Source organism: Sturnira hondurensis, unplaced genomic scaffold (assembly GCF_014824575.4).
Source record: "Sturnira hondurensis isolate 20B ecotype Veracruz unplaced genomic scaffold, ASM1482457v3 Scaffold0008640, whole genome shotgun sequence".
Taxonomy (NCBI): Eukaryota; Metazoa; Chordata; class Mammalia; order Chiroptera; family Phyllostomidae; genus Sturnira; species Sturnira hondurensis.
Window position 1 is genome coordinate 12,232,698 of NW_028081271.1, and position 24,329 is coordinate 12,257,026.

General features: G+C 50.6%; 1 protein-coding gene across 1 annotated transcript in view; it reads right to left on the reverse strand.

Annotated features, from left to right (window-relative positions):
• Positions 1-21,130, reverse strand: part of PRAG1 (PEAK1 related, kinase-activating pseudokinase 1) — a 49,715-nt gene extending 28,585 nt beyond the window's left edge. Inside the window, exons 1-3 of the mRNA XM_037055285.1 lie at positions 20,915-21,130; positions 15,982-16,398; positions 12,129-13,972 (exon numbers count right to left, since the gene is read on the reverse strand). Coding sequence (XP_036911180.1) covers positions 12,129-13,972; positions 15,982-16,311 — 2,174 coding nt within the window. The 5' untranslated portion in view covers positions 16,312-16,398; positions 20,915-21,130. The remainder of the gene's footprint in view (positions 1-12,128; positions 13,973-15,981; positions 16,399-20,914) is intronic.
• Positions 21,131-24,329: the final 3,199 nt, after the last annotated feature.

Below are 24,329 nucleotides of genomic sequence, written 5' to 3' on the forward strand. Positions count from 1 at the left end.
AGTTCCCGGCAGCTGCCGAGCCCGAAGGCCAGTGTGGGGAGGGAGGACCCGCAGGAGCCTGGGGCCACCACGCAAGCCCTGGAATAACGTCCCAGGTGGACTTCAGAGTCACTCAGGAGGCCCATGGATGTGGTGGAAAAGAGTGTGAATGCTGGGGCGTCGCTGCCTGGGTTGGGGTCCTGTGCCTGGCGGAAGGCTCTACACCTCTCTCTGCTTCAGCTTCCCATCTATGAAATGGGCATGACAGTAATACTCATGGGGCTGATAGGAAGGTTCATCGAGCTAGTATTTGACAAGCGCTACAAATAGCACCCGGTACATAGAAAGTGTTGTTCTATAGAAAAGTGAATGTGGATGGCTGGACGGACAGACAGATGGTCGGGCATGGATGCGGGGGAGGAACAGAGACACAGAAAGGCAGAGACAGAGCGAGGACTTCAGCAGCCACCGAGAACCCCTAATTCTTGCTGCTGGGAGAGAAGCGGAAAACAGCAGGTGGGATGGAGGTTTCACTTTCCCGATAAATCTGCTTTTATTGTGTCTTTAAGGAGACTCACAGAAGAATGGGATTTAATAATCACACACGCCCTGTTCTCCAATAACTAGGAAGAGTTGATTTGTCCACTTTGAATCTACATATTCAAGAGCGAGATCATTTCTGGCGTAGCCCCAGGTTCAGCAGCTGACACATTCCATTTCACAAAAATTTAGAAACAGAATAACCTCTTTTATTATATCAGCCTGCCTCCCCCTACAAAAACAGAACCTCCCATGATTCCTTCCTCCTTCACACCTCTCCCCACCCTTTCCGCCAGCACCCAGAGGACTCTTCTGATTGACTAAACCAAAGCAGTGGGGAGCGGGTATTCACCAGCTTGAGACCTGCTGCTGCTCCAGGCCTGACCTATTCCTTTAGGATCCGCCCGCCAAGACAGTCTGTGCCTGACCAAAATCTGTTTGTTTCTAGACTATTGGTTTTGGCAACCACATTTTTTTCAGAACTACCTCCCTCTCTCCTTCCTTTGATTCAGCAAATACTTTAAGTCCCCCATGCTGACCCAGATTTTGAGCCCAACTATTTGGCTTAAGAAATATGTATTGACTTAGATTAGGTTTCCTTTCTACGCTCCTGGCTTGGGAGAGTCAGGCTGCTTGCAACAGAGCTACGAGGATGACCCGCTTCCTACACCCACTCTGGTCCAGTGCGCTGCCCAATAAGGGTGAGGTTCCCTTCCCACACCCAGGTGCTCTTCAGCCCTCTCTCACCTGCCCCTCAACAGCTCCATCTCCCTCTCTTCAGCGTTGGCTGAAACCCCCTTGCCTTAGGTAAGGGCTCTGGTCACCCAAATCTGCCGTGGGGTGGGGGTCCCCCACACCACCAATTCTTGGACACCGGCTGGGTGTATTACCATTCAACTGAATTCTGACATTATCTACATGGAGAGAGCGTTAGATCCCACAGGTTAAGGGCTCAGTCCCATAAGACTCCCCTCCACTGCAGATGCCAAATGGAAAGCCAGGTTGTCACCTGTGCTTCTGATTGGCTACAGACTGGAGGTTCCAAGGGCCCCTCCTTGAGCTGGATTAGTAATGTAAAACAACACTCAGAAATCAGAGGAAAAAATTACTTAAGAGGATAGAACCCAGGCATAGCCAGAAGGAAGAGATGTACAAGGCAAGGCACAGAGCAAGGCTGCGGAACTTCCGCTGCTTCCCCGAATGTGTGGCTCCTCACACTGCCAAGTGCTCCTTGACCCGGAAATTCTCCAAACCACTTCCTCATGTGTTTTCCTGGAGGCTTCCTCCCACAGGACCGATCAATCAAATCATGGGCCACTGGCAACTGATTCACCCCCTGGTCCTTCTATCCTCCAGGAAGGCCGTGGGGTGGACTGAAATCTCCAACCCTGTCATTGCAATGGTTGCCTTTCCTGGCAACCGGTACCATTTTTAAGTGAGTTCCAAAAATCACCTCATTCACATCATAAAAAACACCTTTATGGCTCTTAGGAAATTCCAAGGGTTGTAGGAGTTGTGTGGCAGAACCAGGGAGGAAGACCAAATATGATTTCTTATTTGGTCACAATGCACACAGGGTAACTTCAAACATTTCCAACCTCACTCTTGCATCAGGCAGTCCAGTGTTTCTCTCGGAAAAGGCACAGCCACGCAGCCTGGGGCCATAATTAGTTCATGCTTCCTGCCTTCAGGGAGCCCTTGGGGCTCCCTGGCAGTCCTTGAACTTGACCTCCCATTTTCCAAAGCAGTGATTCCAAACATTCATCACTTTTCTTGGTATCCTTAATCCTTGCCTCTTTCAAGCAAGTCCTCTCTTCCCCCATGACTCTCTTCACGCTTGTACTTACTATCAGTGCAGAGACGTGAGGTGACCGCATGCCTCAATTAACTACACACTTTCAAGTTCACCTGCATTATTTTAATTTTTCTCTTCGCCCCATCTGGAAGACTCGGCCTTCCCAATTTCCCACTTCCAGGCACTCACGGTATATTCCTTTGGACACAGACCCTGGGATTTATGTTAAAATACATATAGTGTTACTTTGGGTGGTTGAAATTTATATCAATTACGTTGTGTTACAGATCTCATTCTGTTTCTTTGTCATTTCGCTCAGTACCAGTTTAAGGCCCGTCATGTTTCTGTCTATCCATCTAGTCCGTGGGGCTGCTATTAAATATTCCACTTTATACTCACTACCTTTTACCTTTCTGTTTCCCTAGAGATGAAGACCTGGGTTTGCCCCAGTTACCTGCTATAAACAGCCTTGGAATAATCTTCATTGCATATGCCCTCGTGTTGACCTGTGTGTGCATTTCTCTGAGGCACACACCCTGGAATGAGGATTGTGGGGGCATAATGTAATCTTACTCTTAATTACTGAGTAATTCACATTAGCTCTACCTACACTAAGTCCTTAGTGCTTAGTGACTACATGACAGTCAACAAGAAAGCCTCCAACTCTGAACTGTAAGGAGAATGGATTTCATTACCTCTCTCTGCTTTTACAGGAAACGTGGACAAGCACAGAGAGTCGGGTAAGAGGCAGGACCCAGGGGCTGGATTTGGGAGTCACCCCACTGACAGTGCCCTTGTCTCCAGGTGTGGTAGAGGACGTGAACACAGAGAAGGCGTTCTGAGAGGTTCCGAGGGAGGGCACCAAGAACATGTAATAAATCGGGAATGTTTCTGTCCTGGTTTCGTCTAATTCTCCTAGGGAGACCTGCTGTGTCCCCAGGTGGAACCTTTCCGTAAGAATGATGGCCTAACTTGTTACCTCTCGAGAAGACTTTAAAAAATGATGTGTATTAGGTATCATGAAAGCAGTCGTTTTGTTTTTATTTCTCACATTTCAACGTATAATATTTAATTTCTATTTTCAAACTTTCCTCCAAAAGACTCTGACGCACCTCCTTCACTGACCTCCTCACCCCCCAATCTGGGGCACAGAAAGTCAGTGTTACAAGCCAAAGAGGGTGAGGCTTACTGAACACACATCATTTAACAAGATTTAAGGACTGAAAAAGTAAAGGTAAGGTCCATACAGAGAAGTAACTCTTTAAATAATGGAAAACAGATTTAATGGTAACTGTTACTAAAATGCTGAGTTCCAAAAATTCATGGGCTAGTCATAATTGCTCATTAAAATTCATGAAATATTCATAATTACTCAGTCAGCGGGAACAAAACATTTTGGTGTTACCGTCTGAACTTTGAAGCTATAATCAGAGAGGATGACCACCCTTTGCCAAACGCTTTGCCGAGGGCCCCCTGGGCTGGACAGACCACAGGGCCCCTCCTGGGAATGGATCTGTTAGTTATTGACCACCAATGAGTGTGCATTACAGATGGTAAATTTTAGAGTCTAAAGCTGGATTGGCAAACAGCCAGCACCCACGTCTGCTGCCCCTGTCCATAACCTGAAGACTGTCCTGTGGGCTGTCTCCCGTGTGAGTCCCCAAACTCCCACTCCAGGGGACCAGAACTGGTGTGGAGGATGCAACCTCATTGCCCTCGTGGTTCCAAAAGGGTCCATCTCAAAATCTTCCTTCTCACCTGCACATATTCGTAAGACTCATTTCAGGGGCAAGCTCCTACAACCTATTTTAAAATTCAGGGGCAAGCTCCTACGACCTCTTCTCACCTTTCTTCCTGGTCTTCAGAGTCATGCAACTTATTAACATGTCAATTCATCTCAACTGTTCTCGTATGCACCCAATGGAGCCGTGTTGTGGTTCATTTGACCATCCTTGTAGGGAGCTGAAGCGGGGCTTTCTAACAACCCAGCACCACACAACGCTCACACCACCAATCATCTGCTTGGGTTTCAGACCCTGGTTTTCAGAGCGTGCGCATTAATGGGCATGAAATGGCTAAGAAACAAACTACCAGTGAAGTCAAGGCTGTCACTCGAACAGTTGTTTATGTGAGTCGGCCTGTTAGACAGGCATAGGATGTAAGCTTTCTGGGCCTTTAGACAGAAGCCAACTGACGCAAGGAATGTTACAGAGTTGTACGGAAACTGTGAGCACCCTTATGCCCGGCATTGTTAGAGATCTGCCCAAAAGTACAAAGAGAAATAACAAGCAATTTCAGCATAGAGGATAAAGACTCTGATCTTAAACTCAAAACCACCAGCTGCAGAAAGGACTGCCGACTACTCTTTGTAGCGGGTCTACCAACCCTGACGGAAGGAAATGCGAACCCCCCCAGGGGCACAACGATGGTCCTGAAACATCGACGAGTTGTCACCGACACAAATCGAACAGATTTCTCACCAGTTGGTGAGTTCCACACACCAAATGGAGGCTGACCATTCCAGAAACAAAGTCCCTCCGATCACTTGAGGACAAAAGGGGCTTGATCATATGGCTCAGGTGTGAGTTTTCCAACCTGCCTCAGAAAACACGGAAAATCTATTTTCACAGGAGCGAAACCACACCCTAGAATCCCTTGTAACTCACTGGTGGGGCTCGGGAGGGGGGCGGCGGCGGCAGCGGGCGGTGAAAGTCCTCAGGTGGTTACTACCTGAAAGGAACATTCTGGGACAGGAAAGGGCAGGCTCCACACACCTGCTCAACTTAAAAAAAAAAAAAAAAAAGCCCTGGCTGGTGTAGCTCAGTGGACTGAGTGAGGGCCTGTGAACTAAAGGATCATGGTTCAATTCTCAGTCAGGGCACATGCCTGGGTTGCAGGCCAGGTCCCAGCAGGGGACGCAAGAGAGGCAATCTCATACTAATGTTTCTCTCCCTCTCTCCTTCCCTTCCCTTCCCCTCTAAAGATAAATAAATAAAATCTTTTAAAAAAGAAAGAGAGAGAGAGCGCGCCAAATGAGAGAGACCAGCAGCAAAAGCGAAATGTACAACCACTGGGGACCAAATCCATGACAGGCTGTGCTATGCCCACATGGTGTTTACCGCCCCACTCCCTGAAGCACTAATAATTATTAACCTCAGCTTCTTTAACTGAAGGTGATGATGTTCTATTGAGTAAGTCTGGCAAGAGGATTATAATGGGGTGTCCAGTGAAAAACTGGTAGTTCGCACTGACCTCTTTTTTTCTAATTCAACAATCCTTCGGTGAGTACCTACTATACTCCAGGCACTGTGCTAAGGGAACCTCTAGGAAAGTTCAAAAAAAAGAAAAGTGAAACATAGCCCCTGTGGAGGACACCAAGGAGTTGACACATGGGTACAAACCTGGCTCCAACTTGATACAGTGCAAGACAGGCTGTGTCACCCGCCCAAACAGAGGCGTGAACAGAGCACTGGGGCAATCAGGTGACCTGGTTTCAGGAAGAAACTTTGACACAAGTATTTAAAGCTACTGTTCCTATCTCCAACACGCCAAAGCATTCGAGTTAGGTGCTTTTGGAGCAACTGAAATAAACGGGAATGTTCTCTGTCTGTAACGATGTAACAAATATTTTTTGAGTATCTATTTTGTGCCAGGCACCCAAGAGCAGATTATGAAATTATAGATGGCTAAGCATGCTCTTTACCAAGAAGCATCTGGCACGATTTTCTTTAATAAATGGTTGTCTATATGCCTGCACGAAGCATGATCTTGATCTTGGATCAGGTCAAAAGGCAGGACTACTCCTGGGCACCAAGCTGAGCTTACCTTTGCATTACTGAATGCAGTTGCTATGATAATCAGTCTCTTCAGAGGGAATCACAGCAGGGGTGAGCCATTGGTGGTCACACCACGCATCTGCTGAGCTAATTAAATCATCTCAACCCTCAGGGGCCTTAAGGGAAGCCACTGGCTTTTAGCAACTTGCAAAAAGTGTAACAGAACGTGGGTGATTAGTAGATATGGATGAATGAAAGAATCGCTAACCTCTAGCTTTAGCCATGGACAATGTGCTTAAAATGGAAAGAATGTCATAAATATTTTATATATACTACTATTCAACTCCGTGATTTTTTTAAATTACAGAACAGAAAGATAGGAATCAGTTTTAATCCTCAGTGCTACGGCATCATTAGATGTCCAGTGATTTTAGGCTCTCTCCACAAGCTCGAGGGACGAGGCCAAATAGTAATTGGCCCCTGGCATGGAACAGAACATAAACTTGCACTGTGGATACACATGTGGATACACATACACATGCTTTGTTCCGTTTGCCAAACTCCGTGTGTGGGGCTGCGGGGGAGGGCTCTCTCCCTGAAGCGTGCCCAGGGCTCATTCTCTCCTGAACCGACTCATTTCAGTTTTGTCAAAAAGGCAAAAACACAGTCAGAGATGGTTCTCTAAGTACATATAGTGCTTTCTAATACAAAGCGTGGCTTTCAAAATGCCACGTGGGAAATCCCAGTGGCATCAAAGGTGATGGGATTTCCTGGTAAACTGCTGCCACCCCCCGCCCCCCATAATCCACTGCAGCAGCAAGTGCCACCGGAGCAGCACCTGGAGCTTTAACTGCATTGGCTATGGGGGCTGGAGGCCAATACCCATCTCACTCCCTCTGCTCCCCTCCCCGGAGCTCATGCTGAGACCCTGTTACTGAGAGAGCACGCCGGGAAGTCGGTCCGATTGCCCCGGTCAGCACAGTGGCCACACCCCTGGAGAGAAAAGAGCTGCATCTATGACCCAGTCACCACCCCTTGCCGAGAGGCAGCGTGGGGACGAGGGGGAAATCGAAGAGTGATCAGAAGCCTAAGGACAGACTCTGCTCCCTGGGGTCCCTGCAGAGGGACAATGTGGCTAAGTGGCGGGTGAAAATCACCACTAGCACCAGTGACAACTGCAGAACAAAGTCATGCCTCACTTTCCTGGTGACACTTTCCTTCCTCCTGATCTGTCTTGCGGGGGCTGAAGACCGTCTGGAAACTGAAACCGTGCAGACGTGGCTTAGGTCTCATTGTGAATGAGTCTGGGCCTACCTTCCCAATTTGGGTTTTTTTGTGAGATGCTTGTCTGCGCTAATCAGATGATTCTCCCACAACGGACCTTGTCACTCAAAAGCCACAAGCCATTTAAAAACAGGTTTGCGTCTGGGAAGAAATAAGAGGCAGAAATGAATTTGATTCTTTCGCATTTTAATTACTTCCCCAGGCACTTCTGCTCTCATTGAATTGTGTTAGGTCTTGACCCTGACATTTAGACTAAGAGGTCCACACTCCTTTCCTGCAGGTTTCAGTTTCCTAAACAGCAGTCCTGGTCACTTCTCACCTTCTGAGGCTGCCCGAAATCGGAGCAGGGGTTACCCAGAGACTCAGCGGGATATGTCCGTCTAAGGAGGTACAGGCTGGTGTCTGCAGCAGGCTGCCTTGGAAGCGGCAGGTAAGGACCCAGACTCTGCCCCACGGGGCCGGGAGGAGGAGGAGGAGGAGGGCTGGGCACGCACCCCAACACTGCTGAAGCCAACGCGGTGTCAGCCCATCCAATAAGCTTTGAGAAACTTTGTCCTACATGGCATTACAGCAAGAGGGTTCTCGGGAACCCTAATGGGAGTTTACAGAGGACAACATCGCACACAGACAGATAAGCGACTGCCAAACATTCAAAACAAGACCACAGGAAAGCCAAGTCCTTCTCAACAGCCTTTTTTTTTCCCTTCCAAGTCACAGTCAGTTTTGTAAAACAGGACCCCAGGCAAACTAAAAATCATTCTCTGTTCTTATTCATAACAGCCCTAGAGAGCAGACGCATCTATGTAAGGGCAGCAGGTATGGCAATCCCATCCTGCATCAAACAAACAGCCTTTCTCCAGGGTTCTGGGCGAGCATAACACTCAGCACCAGATTCGTTATCTGTTCACAGGGGAGGCTGATCCCTAGAAATGGAACCCATTTAACAGACGGCCCAAGTGAGGACATTAAATCAACCTTCTGGCTGCTCAAAGACCTCCCAACACTTTTCCATCTTGGAAAATTTTCAGAAGTAATCTAAACATACTTGTTAGGAACAAGTACATCAAACAAATGTAAGTAAGGATAAAAAGCTTTTAGGTGAACTTTTAAAATAGTTACTCCAAATCTTTTTGGTAACTTGAGACTTCAGTTTTACTAGGATAAAAGCTAAATGAGGAAAATTTATTAAATATCTAGTTCATTTCCAATTAAAACAAAATACTGAAACATTAATTACTGAACATTGGGGTCCCCCTTCCCCCACACTTTTGGCTTCCTTTTACAGAGGATCTAAAGGTATTTGGGTCTATTTGTAAACATATTTGATGTCATACTGAGAAATTTTTTGAGAAAGTACGTTTCTAAAAATCATAGAAAGTATCTGTAAGTCTACCCCTCCACAGAATGCTAATATAAGAGATAGTTCACAACTGTTTACTTCTTAGTTTTCACTAGAAATGAAAGGCTGTTAAGGAGTAAGAATTCTAATATATGTAATTAAAGCTACTTGAAAACAACTCTGTATACAAGGGAAGCTGGGTGCGTGTTCTTGGTGAACCTAGTCTTCTTGACAGTCAAGGGACTAAATTTTTCTCAGAGCTGTGTAACCTGCTGTATGCGCCCCTGAAACCTTCAATTGTGCCTACAGCGGAATGATGGATCACTAAGTATTGTTTCCCAGTAAACTCTGATCCTATTTGACCAAATGTTGTAAATCCTTTTGCTGTTTTTAACCAACTTCCCAAAATCAAATTCCAAGTCAAGTCCTTTTGACACTGAACTCACTTGGGATTTTCTAGACAATTCCTAGAACATTAAAAAAAATTTTTTCTCTCACCTCATAAAGGAAGATGTTAAAATATTCAGGCTCACCTGATATGTTAAAACACATGGGAAGTATTGTCGAGTAAGAATACTAAGCTTAATGTTGTATTAGTGTAAGTGTACGTGGAAAGTGTTCTAGGAATTGTATGAAACTCCTAAAGTAGCATGTTCTGCTGGAATGTCATAAAATGTTGCATGTTTCAGGAATGACCAAGTTTCATGGTCAATTTCATTATAATAAACTCTCATCAGATCTTTAACAATGGACATTTTCAAGTTGTTTGTCATTCACGGTTGCTGTTTTATTCTGATGATTTACTGACATGTTCCTGAAAGGGGCTCTATCTTCAAGGAGATTCAGGGAGGGGACTTTAGACAGGTGCAGATTTCAGGTGACTTTGAGATCCTGGAGGAGAGCTGAGTGGAAATTTCCAAAACAAATTAAAAAAAATAGATTCAAAAAGAGTCATCAATTACCTGGGACTGAATGAAGTGAAGAGTAAGGCTATAATTTTTATCCCAAACACTGGAATGAAAAGGAGAAGTAGCTGACATTGATGTAGACTGCGTGTGCCCGAGGGGCCAGACCAAGACCTCCTCCTACATTACCTTAACTCCGGCATTGGCCGAAGGAAAAGATAATGCCGTCACCTGTATGTCCCAGGCCATTGCTAAGGTGGGTAGCCTCTGGAATTTAGGAAAACATTTACTTCAGGCTAAGAGGAAACCCAGCCGACTCCTGGCTTGAATGGGCAAATGCAACAATTCCTGAGAATGACTTCATTAACAATGCCGCCTGAGTGGAAGTGGTTTGTGCCTGACAGGATTTAGCCTAAAATAAATTATGAGCCTAAAGCTGCAACCAGAGAGATTCAGAAAAAAAAAACACCCAACCACAAAGGGATCAATGAAAAGTTTCGAGAACCACTAACTACGGAGCGGTGGCGGAGAGTGGCGCTGGTGGTGGACATTTGGATAACATCTCTCAGATTTTTAAAAAGAAACAATGGCCCCCAAATGGAGTCACTTTTGCTAAGTCCCACCAAGACTCATAACTAATCTAGCTGCCATTTTAGCCTCTCCCAAGAATAGAATTTCAAAGCAATCAGTCTAGAATGTCTTGTCAACCCTAGTGAGGAAACATGCCTGATAGGACCCTCTGCCTCCCCCAAGGGACGGTGACCTTGCCTGAAATGATGCTCCTTTTTAACTTCCTTGTCTCACTCTGCTTCTGCCTATAAAAGCCGTTCATTTCACACCGTTCCTTGGGGCACCTTGGTAGTCACTAGTAGAGATGCTGCCTGATTCATGATTTGCTTAATAAAGTCAAGCTTAGGTCTCTCACTTTACTTGGCTGAATTTTTGGTCTTTAACATATTGCCGTGGTGACTGGCGTTTCTTCAAGCCCCACTGCACATACTTAAATAAGAAAATTTTAGCTGCTCCTCCAACGCTCAGGGGGCCTGTCCGGGATTGGGCCAGGCTCATTCCCAGAGCGGGCGAGTGTCCTTGCCGTGGCCAGTAGCTCTCTGCCTACACAATAACTAACCTCTGTCATTGACTGGGTCCTGTGAGCCTTCAATAAATGGTGTGATTATTGTTACGGTCATCCTGTTCTAGAGAAGAGCAACTTGGAGGCTTGGTCATGGCGAGTAGCTTGTTCAAGCTCATTCATCCCGTAGGTGAAAAAGACGCAAAATGACCTCAATTGTTAATGCTAAAACCTTTGCTTCTCACTCACCTCCCTGTCTGCCTGAGGCAGACAGTGCCAGGTCTGCGTTTTACTCACATGCCCTGCTCGCTGCCTCGGCCTGCTGATGTGCCCTCTATGTTTAGGAGCGCGGACTCCAGGAGCCAGATTGCCAGGTACAGCTGTGCCACCTGAGCAGGTTATTTTAGCTCCACCTGTTTCGTCGTCTGTACAGTGGGGGTGTCTGTCTTACCTCCAGGGGCTGTTCAGCTGATTCTCCCTGAGGATCAGCTGAACGAATACGTCTAACTCCCAGCCCTCAGTAAGTGCCATATACATGGGAGTTCCTCTCCACTGCTGAACCCCTCATTTGTTTAGGGAGCTGAAACTGTAACCAAAGACAGCCAGCAACCCACTGGACACGACGTGACTAGAGACAGTCTGCGCAAAAAGACAATCTTTTTTTTTTTGGAAAAACAGCAGGTTTCTCCTTTTCTGATAGGAATCACTTTTGCATGAATAGAGGGAAATTTTTCCTCTGGACTTTACATTCCATGAACAGCTGGGTACCTTAAAAAGGGCATTGGTTCTTCTTGGGCCTGTGAAAGGTTCTGAGAATGGGGAGGAGAGAGCAGTGAGGCAGCGGAGAAAGCTGTGAGTTTCCGTGCGCTAAAATGGAACTGCAGGTTTTCTTCCTTCAAAAACCCACATCTGAGGGTGACCAACCAGGTGCAGAGCCTTCCCCTGCTCTGCTCTTGGCCCTGAGGCCTCCCGGCCATGCAGGTCCTGCAGCGCACACTTGGCCCGGCCCCTTCGCTTCCCCAAATCCTGAGGCACAGCCTCCTTCTGTCACGGGTTTAGAAGTAAATGGAGAATTTCAGAGTTTCCTTGAAACAGCCTACTGAAGCTATTTCAGAGAGACGGGGAGGAAAAGAGCACCAGAGTATGAGATTATGGGCACTTCGAAAGAGAGACAGCTTGGCAGGGCTTCTTGGAAAAATTCATTCCAAAGAGCCAATCCCAAGCAGGGCACTTGCTTGTAGCTGTGCTTCCAGGCCACAAAACAGAGCAACAGCTCCCAGAAGTTTACCGAAAGGCAGGAGGGCTGGGCAGACACTGGTGCCAAGGGCAGGGCCCGGAGCCTGGGCGGCAGGCCTTTGGTGCGGGCAGGAAAGGTTCCCGTCAGAGCCCTGTGTTCTGCCAGGCGAGCCCCGAATCACACACAGACACTCGTACTCACCTTGACTTTGGAGGTGGTGGAGGAGGTGAGAAGGCCTCCCTGCCATTTCTATCCTTGGGAAACTCAAAGGCGAAAGAGGCCGATTTGCTCATCCCTGTCCCAGCTTTGTCGTTCTGCCTGGAGGAGCTGTCTGGGGGGCAGAGGCGGTGCCAGGTGGAGGAGTTTGAGGGGTCCGTGGTGCCACTCTCCGTCTCTCTCCCCCAGCTTTGACTCAACAAGTCTTGCTCCACCTCCTCCTCTTCCTCGATTCGGCACTGACGACTCCAGGCCCCTGTCTGGTACCGGGGCCGCCTCTGGTCCAAGGCCGAGGAGGTGCCGGCAGCTGGTGGGGAACACCTGGCAGAGTCACGGCTGGCGACACCGTTGGCCCGGCAAGAAGAAGCAGAGTCGGTGGGGCACCTGGATGAGGACTGAGGCCCAGTGCCACCACCTGAACTCCCCTCGCTGAGGTCTGCCAGTGGGGAGGCTGACAGTGACACAGGGGAGCCTCCAGGGCTGCTCCTGGACAGCTTGGGGGGAATGGCAGGCCTCCCCTGGGAGCTATGCTCACTCGAATCCAGGCGGCGGCTCTCCCTGGGGCTCCTCCCCTGCCCCACTGGGGTCTCCTCTTCCCCTGCCTCCGAGTCCCTGCTCACAGGCTGGCGTGGCCACTGCACCCCCACCGCGGAGTCAGGGCTGCTCAGGTAGATCGTCCGGTGGTCCTCTTTGGGGTGGGCTGCCATGACTGTGATGGTGGCCGCCAACTGGGGGGCCACATCCGCGCCTTCCCTGTCCCGGCCCCGACCAGATGCCGTTTTCTGAGCCCAAGTGTTAGCCGTCCGTACCTGGCCCTGGCTGTGGCCCTGGCTGGGGGCTGCTGCTGCCTGGGGTGCCTTGGCCTGTGGCCTAGAAGGAACTGGAACCGCCTTCTTCCTCTTGGTGCTCTCAGCATAGATGGGCTCAGGACGCACAGCCTCCCTGGGGTGGGCTGGCGGCTGGGGCTCCCCGGTCAGCCCAAGGCACCTGCTAGAGGGCACCCCATGGCAGCCAGAGTCTTGCTGCTTCCCCTGCACAGGCTCCTTCATGAGAGAGCAGTAATCGCTCTCGAGAGGTGGGGTGAAGGGGCTGCTGGTGCCGCTGCTGGCGCTCCCGCAGGAGAGGCCATCGCAGGAACTGGCCACCTCCGAGGGAGGGGAGAGCTGCTTAGGGCCCAGACGGGCTGGGGTCTCTGTGGGGCCCTGGCTACAGCACTCCCTTGGGGAGCTCGAAACCCGCTTCATGCCCTCAGCCGGCCCCGCACACATCCCCTGCTCCCAGCACGTTGGAGAGCAGTCCCTGCTGCCAGATCTGCACGGGGGTCCCTCGGCCTGTGTGGTGTCCTGGGCTGCAGGGACCAGGGAGCAACAGTCCAGGATGGAGCAATATTCTCCCCCTTCGCTGTCCCCAGAGGGGGAGCACCTCTGATCACTGTCATCCTCTGAGGGCAGGGACTCCCGCAGGGGCTGTGGCGAGGGCTGGGGCCCAGGGCCCTTGTGACAGCCAGATGTCATCCCGACAAAGGCAGCCTGTTTCTGGTGGAAGCTCTCCTGAGTGGAAGTCGGCTCTTGGTAGGGAAACACGGGCTTTTCTTCTCGCCCAGCCTTCTCTCCGGGGAAACTCAGCGGGTGGAAGGCGGTATTCCGTTCCCCCGGGTGCTCTGGGCTGTGTAGGCCGACTGTGGCACAGGCAGGCGGGCCGCAAGGGTGGCCATCCGCTGGGGCTGAGGACCCGGCGGGCTTCTGAACGCCAAGGAAGCTGCCCAGGTAAACCACGGCCCTGTCGTCCTGCTTCGGGAAGGCCTTGCCGGAAGGCCGTCTCCAGAGGACCTACATAGTCCCAGGGCGAAAAGACTTACATTAGACCTCATCAGAGAAAAAAAGGAGAGAGAAAAAGTGAGAAGGAAGTGATGAGACTTTGCAAGCTGTCTTCCAGGCCCCGAAGAGCCTGTGGTCGGCCCACACACCGGGCTGCCCTGCCCACCTGGGCCTGTCCACCTTTCGGCTTAAGTCTGTGAAACAGGGGGAAAAATCACTCTAGAAAAGAACATTTTGCCTTCTCCCTTGAAACTGCTGGATGAGATAAGTTCTCCTATGGGCTTTGAATATCAATATTTGGGTTTTGTTTAATTTTTGTTTTGTTTGTTAGTCTTTTGATAACTGTGTCATGACACATTCCTGAAGAAAGCAGTCATGAGGCTTTTAAAAATACCTTGAGTGAGGGGTGGGGGCGAGAGCGGGAGGGCGAGGGCTGGTTTCTGAGCTGGCCAGTGCCAAAGAGCTGCTCCTTCTCCCAGTGACAGGCAGCGACCCCCGCCTGGGCCTGCGTAAGTGGCTGGAGCAGCTGAGCCACGAGACAGAGACGCAAACTGGTCATTTTCATCCCTAAGGTCACTGTCCCCTCCTGCCCCCCTTCTAAGGCTCCCCAGACACCACGTCTAGCAGCAACCTCAACGTCCACTCCCCAGCTGGCTCCTTTCCAAGATGACTCTGAACAGATAGAGTCCTGGCTCATGTCTGTAAAGGTTGGCCCGGTGAGAGGATGTAACCAGTGCACCCAGACTGGAGCGGCCCTGAGGGGAAGCAGCACTCGGCATAACCCCAGGAGATGCCTCTTCTTCAGTGACGGCTCCCGACTTTACGCTGACCTCTTATTTCACGTACCCACCCACCCTTCCCGAGCCACTCACTGTGATGGTCTGGGAAAACCAGAACAGGAGAAGAGGCCACAGAGGTCGCCAGCAGTTCTTAGAATGTGCTTTAGGTCTCCAGTTGCAGAACTGGGGACCTGGCCTGCACCCTGGGCATGTGCCCTGACCAGTCCATTGGCTGGTGTAGTTCAATGGACTGAGTGCTGGCCTATGAACCGAAAGGTCACTAGTTCGACTCCTGGTCGGGGCACATGCCCGGGTGCAGGCCAGGTCCCCAGCTGGAGTGTGCGAGAGGCAACCGGCTGAAGACGTTTCTCTCGCAAGTCAGTGTTTCTCTCCCTCTCTAAAAACTAAATAAATCTTTAAGATAATTTTTTTAAAAAAGGAACATGTCCCGGGTGTCCAACTCTGTAAGCATTTTCTGGAGGCGGCAGGCTCTCCATGCCCTCGAAATAATGAGTCTTTGCGAGCGTTACCTGTGGGATGAGCTGAATGGACTACCCTCCGGGGATGTAACTGTTTTTAGTGATCCTACGTCAAAGCTGGTAAGATCCGAGCTTCACAACAGAGAATATGAACACTAGCTAGGAGGGGGATATTACTAATGAATGACTGCTACTAGTTTTAAATGTTATAATAGTTTGTGGTTATACTTTTTTAAAGGCTTTATTTTTTTTGAAAGACATGCCAAAATGATGCAACAACTGACTGGCCTTTAAAATCATGGGACAGGGAGGGTCGGGGACGGGTAGGGATGAAACAAGGTTGGCCATGAGTAGGTAGGCGGTTGTCAACACCGACTAAACCCCGGTGGGTGCGTGGAATTTTCCATGCCATATTGCTACTTGTGCACGCATTTAAAATTATTGATTAAAAAAATCACAAGACACTTCATTTTGTGTGCCCTGATATTTATCTGAATGAATAATGAATACAGTCTCCAGATGGACTTCAAGGGAGTGCATTAATGGTCCTGAGCCTAAAGGAGCAGACAGGCAAAGAGGGCAGCCGTCAGAAAGGCGCGGTCTCCGGGCAAGCTGATGGGTAGCCGTCCTGTGACAGTCGTGCTCTCACGGCCCTTCCTGGCTGCCAGCCCTGCTCTCACGGCCCTTCCTGGCTGCCAGCCCATCACCAACTTTGGCACTAGGAAGAGCCTCGGTGAAAACACCACGGGAGGGTCAGGCTCACCTGCGGGACGTCTCCATTCACATTCGTCTCCGTCCACATATCAGAGGCATCGGAGCTCAGCATGGTGGGCTTCACGGCGATGGTGGGCTTAGAGTAGGGTGAGCTGTTCACACCTTCATCTTCCAGGCGGCAGTCCTCAGGCCTGGGGGGCAGGCGGGGAGGAGGGGGCAAGCTACCAGCTCTGGGCTGGGGACGGCCGGGCGTCAGCTGGTGGTCGCTTCGCAGGCAGAAGCAGTTCTTACAGGACCCTGGCTTCCAGATATGCTCCACAAAGTCACTGCACGCGGACATTTTCGGGCTCTCGGGGTTCAGTCCGATGGTCTGGCGCATCTTGGGTGGACAGTGCGCTGGTTCATCTTGCACCTGGCTCTCCGGCGTGGTCCTGTGGGAGGCGGATGTGGGTCACAGAGCAGCTTCCTGGAACAGAAGGACACTGGGCTGATCAGAGATCCCCCCGCCAGAGGACAAGTGCATCGCTGCCTAGGGTCTGACTGTCTGTGGAGCGGAGGGGGAGGAAGGAGGAAAGCAGGAGAGAGAAGCTTTGATGCCCAGGCCATCACCCATTCCTCATAAGTCACTCTCTCGTGCTGTGGCCTTATCGGAAGCTGAAAAACTAAACACAGCTCTGTTATGTGGATAGAGAGCATAAAAGACATTTCAGTCCCTGAAAATAAATCCCAAGTGCCTGGAGGTTTAGGGGCAGCTGAACGAGAAGAAATCACACAGGAGAGAAGCCTGTTATCTCATCCATGCATTCCCTGCCACTAGGGGTCTAGAGCCTGGGACTGCCCCAGAGAAACAAGAACTAAGAAGTAGTACAGTGGATACAAGCAGTGGCTTCTGCAGGATAAAGCCACAATTTTTAACAAAGAACTATGTGCGTGGGGAGGCGAGCCTAGGCCCTATAAGCAGGGCTGTAATTCACACTTGAGACCAGGCAGAGATGGAGGGGGTGAGAAAGGCAAGAGGTGTGGTGCCGGCCTGCCCCCCCAGGGGACTCTTGTCAGGTCTGGCATCCTGGAAATTTACCTCCTTCTCCCTGTTTCCTGTACATCACTTAACTCGGTGCTCAGTGACCTCGGCAAAGCTGCAGCTGCAGGCCAAGGGGAAAACAGACAGAAATGCATCCACGCCACAGTGCTGCAGTCTAGGGGTGGCAGGTCGGAATACGGGGCAGGTCGGAATACAGGAGAGCGGGGCGAGGATCGCACAGTCGATTCCCCGATAACCCTGGAGGTAAGGCAGTCAGCTGGCTGCAAGGCAGTTGCCTCTGAGAGTAAAACCGAAAGTAGAGGCTGCATCACAACACTTGGTACATTCCCACCCAGGAGGAGCTCAAAGGGTTGCAGGTACTAATGAATAACCTGGATAACACCCTGTCTGGCCAATGTATCCCTTTTATATGGACGGGAAAACGATGACAGCCACATAAACTAAGACCTGTCCATAGACACGGAGAGCTCGGTAGATCAGGAAAGAGAAACCAACTTCACTGGCAACTCCTCACCTCACCATGTCATTGGTCAGACCAGCAATTTTCAACCCGTGTGCCGCAAGCCTTTTTAAAACATGCCACACCTGACTATTTAGTAAGGGGCATAGCCAACACAACAATAGCAGTCCGGTGTGAATAAATCAAAATTGTACCTAATTTTTTTTTGTCAGACTGGCAAAAATACATTTTTTGGTGTGCCACAGATTTTTAGTCATGAGTTTATGTGCACCACGAGATGCAAAAGGTTGAAAACCACTGTGTTAGACCAGCTGCTCACAAGGCCTGTTCATGAGAAAACAGTTCACTGAAGAACCTGAAGTGAACAGATTTTCATTCAACAGAAAAGGTTTTGCCCTGGGTTTGCTCTCCACTTTCTTCCCGTGAGAACTTGCTTTGAGGCTAAACTACCCACAGGGCGAGCCAGGTGGAATGAGCCAGGTGTCCCAAAGACCATTCCAGAATCTTTGTGGGAAGCGCTATCTTTCTGATCTCCCACACTCACAGACAGGAGTGCTTAAACAGCAAGCGCTGAAGCTACTTTTGCCTCCTTCGCCTCCAAAGTTAACCTTGAAGCCCTGCATCTTTAAGCTGAACGAACACTCTGAAATAAAAGACAGTGTTTGCCTTCCAGCAACGTCGTGAGGATGGCACACATCGCTCCCTTGAAAATGATTGCAGGGCAGGCCCTTCTCCCTCCGCCCTAGTTGCAGGTTCCTCCCTTCCTTGCCAACTTGCCCAGAAGAGGTCACTAAGTTTCAACAAGCAGAGGAGGACAGCAGGGATTCTTCTTTCTCCCACAATCTCGGGCCACAGAGGGCCTGGCCTGAACTTCATTCTGGAAGAGGGAAAGAGTGGAGGAAGAGTTTTCGTGTTCAGCACTGCAAATCTCCACACTCCTGCCCCAAGGTGAGGAGTGGGCCTTTTCTTTCCTGGAAGCTGATGAAGGCTGCCTTCCGGGACACAGAAAAGGCAGCCCCCCCCGCCCCCACTTCAAGTGCAGGAAGAGGCTCCGGAGTCCCTCAGTGGGCTGGAGGAAGAGAGCTTGGAAACCAGTTCTGTGTGGGCTCCCCACGTTCCTGCAGCCCCTCATGAGGCTGGGCTGCCCTAGGGGTTGGGCATCCAACCACTTCCTCAGAGCTACCACAGATCCATGAAGAAGCTGTTTGGGGTGGTCACATCTTATTTCCTCAACAGGCAACTGAGAGCAACAGACTTGTCATGCATGGCTCCTTGGTGCCAGAGGTCGCCCTCCTTTGCAGACCGTGGCCCGATGCAGTGCTGGGACATCTGGCAGGCTCTGGGTTCCCCACATGGGGACGCTTCCTTTAGAGCCCCTCCCTTTGTGAGCATGCTCTTGGCTCTGAGGCTCTGAAATTCTCTGACAGCGGGCACAACTTTCATCAACGTGACCGCTCAGAGTTGCAAAGTTACCAAAGCCCCGGGCTTCTCACCATCAGGGGCTCAGGGGCATTTTCTTAAAACTGGGTTTGCAGGAACAAGTATAAAGGACACATGGACAAAAATGGGGGATGGGGTGAAAATGGGAGGGAGGTGGGGAGCACTGGGGGGTGGGCTGGGCTGGGGGTCAAAGGCAGAAAACTGTACTTGAACAATAATTTAAATTAAATTCAATTAAAAAAAAACAGCTTCTCAGGCAACAGCAAACAACTTACCACTGTGTCAAGCTCGAAAAGATTCTTTTCCAATGCTATTTGTTTAGAGAGGGCCTGAGAGGATCTCTACTTGTTTTGAGTAAAAGATGATGAAAAACTCAAGGGGCATTCACAAATCGGGAGCAGCAGCGCCTCGCCTACCAGGGAGCTCTCCGCAGCCTGGGAACGGCACCGTCCCAGCCCACGTTCTTTACCTCTGCGGAAGGCGGCCCCCAGAATCATGCAAATTCCCCCATTTCTGTAGGAGGCAGCAGGGCGAGACTAGAAAAAGACTGCGCCTTCTTTCTGATTCAAGTCCTGATAAAATACCTTTGCCTCTGCAAACCCGTGCACTAGACTTAGGGCTGCAACGTGCAAGACTGAAGCTGTCAGATTCCCACCTCCTTCTAAAAAGAATGTGAACAGTGCTGGCCAGGTCCAGGGCCACAAAATTAAATATTTTGTCTCATAACATTGCCCCTCATACTTGCATCAAAAGTTGTTTCTGCCTTACCCTGAAATGACAGGACACCAAAAAACACTCCACTACAAATTGAACATATATTACAATTAAATTAATGCAACATCAGAAAAAAGAACATAGGTATGGAAAGAAGCTGGATTTCAACAACCCATTGGCAAGGATGGAAAGGAAAGGGGCAACCTTAAAACACACACACACACCTGCAACAGACACACACACAGGGCAACTCATGATATCCACCCAACTTTTCATATTGTCTTTTTCCTTCTCCACTGCTATGTAATCTACTCTCAGCAGCAGAAATGTGTTCTTCTGGGTTAGACCCACTAGAGTCTGAACCTACAGTAAGGATGCTGAGTTCCACAGGACCCCGCAAGAAGAAAACAACTTCAGAATTCCCCAGGGCTTCATGTCCAATTTCAGATCCAAAGAGGGAAGGGGTTGTTTCCATCAGTGCAGGCTGGTGACCAGTAAGGCCTCTGGAACCTGCCTCGGAACGGGAGGCATTGCAAAACTGGCCCTTCGGGCTTTGCTATCCCACCGGCTCTGCAAAGCCATGTGCTTGCTGCCTGGGCTTTATTCGAGAGAAACACACACAGTTACGCAGCCCGCCGGCCCTGCCTCCATTCCCATGCACAGCACCTGAAAGTGGGGAGGTTCTTTTCTGTATGTGTGTGGGCGGGGGAGGGGGGGCGCAGGTGGCTGGGGAAGGGACAGCAGAGGCAGGGGTCAGGAACATGCCCACAGCATGCCTTACAGAAGGCTGAGCCATGGCTCGGGGGAAAAAGGCATCATCTCAGCACCTCTGAAGGCTGTGAAGCTGGCATCTAACCCGGGGCCGAATAAAGGGCAGCTACGACCCTGGGGACCCAAACCATCACCCCTTTCCACTCTTTTGACAATACTGCTGCGGCGGAAAGGGTGTCTCCGCGCTAGCAATCCCAAAACTCTTCAGTCTTGCCCCGAAAGGAGCAGCGGGGCCGGCAAGACCAGAAGAAAAGTCGGTTTCCCCTCCCGGAACTCCATGGAAAGTTTCCCCTTTTCCTGAGCGCAATTCTCGAATGAATCGAAAACACCCCTCCAGCTAACGTGCCCTCCGGGCTGCGCGCCTCCGCCTCGGGAACAACCCCCGGCGCACGCGGTCCCGACGTTCCACCAGCCCCAAGCGGTCGCCTGTCACCCCAGTGGACGCGACAGGGGATCGCCTGCCCAGTGATCGCAGAGATCCTCCAAAGCTCCCCTCTGCGGCCACGTTTGCTAGACAAAAAGAGGCCGAATTTGGAGAAAGCGTCGCGGGCTCACCTCGGGGCCGCGCTCTCCCGGCCTCGCCGTCGGTCGCCGAGCCGCCAGCCGTCCGGCCGGGCGCCGGGGAGCATTGTTCGGAGAGTGTGTGCGCGCGGTGCGTCCCCGGCGGCGGGCGGGTGTCGTCTGCCGAGCCCGGCGGCGGGGTGGCAGCTGAGAACGCGGCTCCGCCCCCTCCGCCTCCGGTGACGCCGCGCGCCGGGCTCCCGCCGCACCTCTGCACTCCGCGCGGCCCTGAGTCCCTCTGTCCCGCACGCCTCCAGCTGCCTCCCCGGCGGCGGGCTCCGGCTCTTCAGCCGGATTGCCCCAAACTCTCCACGCCGGGCCCGTCCTCCCGCCCCATCCCGTTCCCCTCCGCGAGGCTCCGCCCCCGCCCGAGACTTAGCGCAGCCTGACCCGGAGCCAAGCCCCCATACGGACCACTCCCCAGCGGTGGCTCGGTGCGGTTCTGTGGGGTCGAATTTCGGTCTTGTAGCCTTCCACGACGTATGCATGGGTGTCCCTTCATCCATCAGGCTCTGCGGGGGGGGCGGGGGCGGGGCGGGGGGTGGGGGGTGGAAAGGGAGGGTATAGCACCAGCTCTGGATTGGGGAAGCAGAAAACGAGGGGTCGGTGGTGGAATGATGAGGTCAAGACCCGAGACAGAATGCGAAAGCTGCGTGGGCACCCTGACTGTCAATTACTCATTGGGAGGAGGGTGGCGCCAGACCGAGGCGAGCTGGGAATCCGGCCGGGGTTCCAGGTCCTGCCCAGCCTCTGGACTGATTCAAGGCCTCAGGCAATTTGCTTAATCTCTCCTAATTTTACTTTGCTGGATGTGGAATGCAAGGGTTGAACTGGAGATTGCTGATCTTCCACACCCCCGGGACTGCTAAATCGTCTGCAGGCCACTGTTACACCTGCGTTTACACAGTTACCATCCAGTGACCCTTTCACTGGAATGGGACGAGTTAGAGACAGTCCTCGGGCTAAAAATCTTTTCACCAAACGTAGGGCAGCCTAAGGCCCAGTCAGTTCCCTCCCTTCCTTTTGCTGTCCGAGACAGGCTCACATCTTGACCTGAGTGTGTCCTCAGGCAGCCAGCGCCGAGGAGGCTCAAGCCTTCCGCTTGCCTGGGCTGGGGAATGAGGTAAAATGGAACAGGAAGAAGCCCCCAGAAAAACACCTGCAGGTCTCCTCTGGGGCCCTGGGCCTCCCTAGGGAGTCAGTGTATTGTAATTCCAATTAGGGTGCTTGGACGGTCAGCCAGTCAGGATGAACCCGTTGGCCCCCACCCCGCTGAGAAAACGGAGGCTGGTTCCTGAGCTCTCCTTGTGATCTGGCTTGACATAGCAGGACTCAGAGGGTGAGAAGGTAGGTGGACTAGAGAGAGGAAGAAGGCATGTTTTTGAGGTTTGGCTTCTATGAAAAAAAGGAGGAAGGAAGGAACAGGGGGAATACTTCCTCATGCTCCAGCATATCCAACAGATATGGAATTTGGGGGAAGGAATAGGGGGATAGAAGTGGAGCTATCACTCCTTAATCACCCACCTCGTGCCCAACAACTACATAAGGGGGACATCCTCTCCATTTAATAGAAGTAAACAGATGCAAAGAAACCGAAGTTTGCCAGAGCCCATCAGCTGTAAGTGGTAGTCCCGGGATTGGAACCTGGAGCTGTCTGGCCCCACTGATGGGCAGTCCCACTCTGTCACGCTGCTGCACTCTCCGAGTGCTGGAGACCAGCCCTATCTTTCCTTCTTTCCAAAGTGAAGGAAAACCATTTGACCAAACTGGTTAGGCTCCATCAGCATCCAACAAAATGGAAGGTTCCAGCCCATTCATTTACCAACACAACACCCAGGAGGCAAGTAGGTACAAAGCTGTCTGTGCTGGAGAAATAAATGATGTCAGCAGGTGCATGGGAGTCAGCTACATGCGTGTGAGAGGGTCAGTGCATGCGTGTGAGAGGGCAAGTGCGGAGGTTTGAGAAATTTCAGGTCCCTGTGATTCAGGACAGGTTCTCCCTCTGTGAGGCTCAGGGGGGGTACTGACCCAACAGGACTGATCATGGAGGAAGCACTCACTTTCCCACTTTAGTTCCTTCTCTTTGCCTGGTCTATCCTTAATACCCGAACAGGCTGAAGAACAAAATTATAAGGAAGATCTTGCTGGTTGCACAAGACTGGCGGTTCCGTGGTATGCAACAGCAATTGAAGTGTTGATTCAGTCATTCTGCAAAATAAACTATTCTCAAGTGCTGTCTGTGCTCACACAAAATAAATGCATTATATTGTAGTTGCGGACATCTAACGTGCACCGGTTTTGACACGAGCATTGCGGCCTGAAGGTAGCTTCATCTTGCCTAATGAAAAGAATCAAAGAAATACTTCGAAAGCCTCCCTTAGATCCACATAGAAATGTCCATTTTCTTACGCAGTGCTCCACCAGTGGCTGTTAAGTATGTTTTCTCCTCAGTAAAGCTACGGTAGGCTCATGCATTTTAATAAACAAATCTTGCTTGAACTTCCAAACGGCACCCTGCAATGCAGTGCAGTTTGTGTATACACAGCATTCCTCTTCTGCCTGCTTATCTGTCCATTTTTAGGGCACTTTGCACTGCAGGGCTTGGGTTCCCTGGTACAGATCAGATTTGGAAGAGGAGTGATTCCCTTCAGGGTTTCAGTCCATGAGCACCATACTGTACAAGAGAGCAGTTACATTTCAGGAAACAAGGACGCAAGCTGGGACAGGCGGGGCTTGAGGGCAGGGAAGGTAAACTAGTTCAGAATCAGACAGGCAGAATGAGGAAGTGCACAGCATTAACTTACAGTGGGGCACCGCATAACCACCACATTTCCATCAATGACAGACTGCTCATATGACAATGGTCCCATAAGATTATAATGGAGCCAAAAAATTCCTATAGCCTAGTGACCTTGTGGCCATCGTAACAATGTGAGACAACCCATTTCTCATGTGTTTGTGGTGCCGCTGACAAAAACAAACTTATTGCATTGCTAGTTGTATAAAAGTATAGTACATAGTATTATGTACATAACACTTGATGACAGGTGACTGTGTTATTGATTTATGTATTTACTATACATCTATTTATCGGTATCTTAGAGTGTGTTCTTTCTACTTCTAAAACAGTTTGCTGTCAAACAGTCAAGCCATGTTATGCCAGCAGCAGCCCCGTGCATCTCTTGTTCCCCCTATCTGCTGATTGCATCATTTTCTCCTGCGCCTGATTCAGTCTCAGGTTGTTTTGTACAGGAACCGGCTGTACAGGCTTGTAGCCTGGGAGCAATGGGCTATCCCATAGAGCCCAGGTGTGTAGGCTGTAGCATCTAAGTTTGCGTAAGTGCACTGCGTGGTGTTCGCACAAGGGTGAAGTCACCTCACCACGCGTTTCTCAGAATATATCCACATT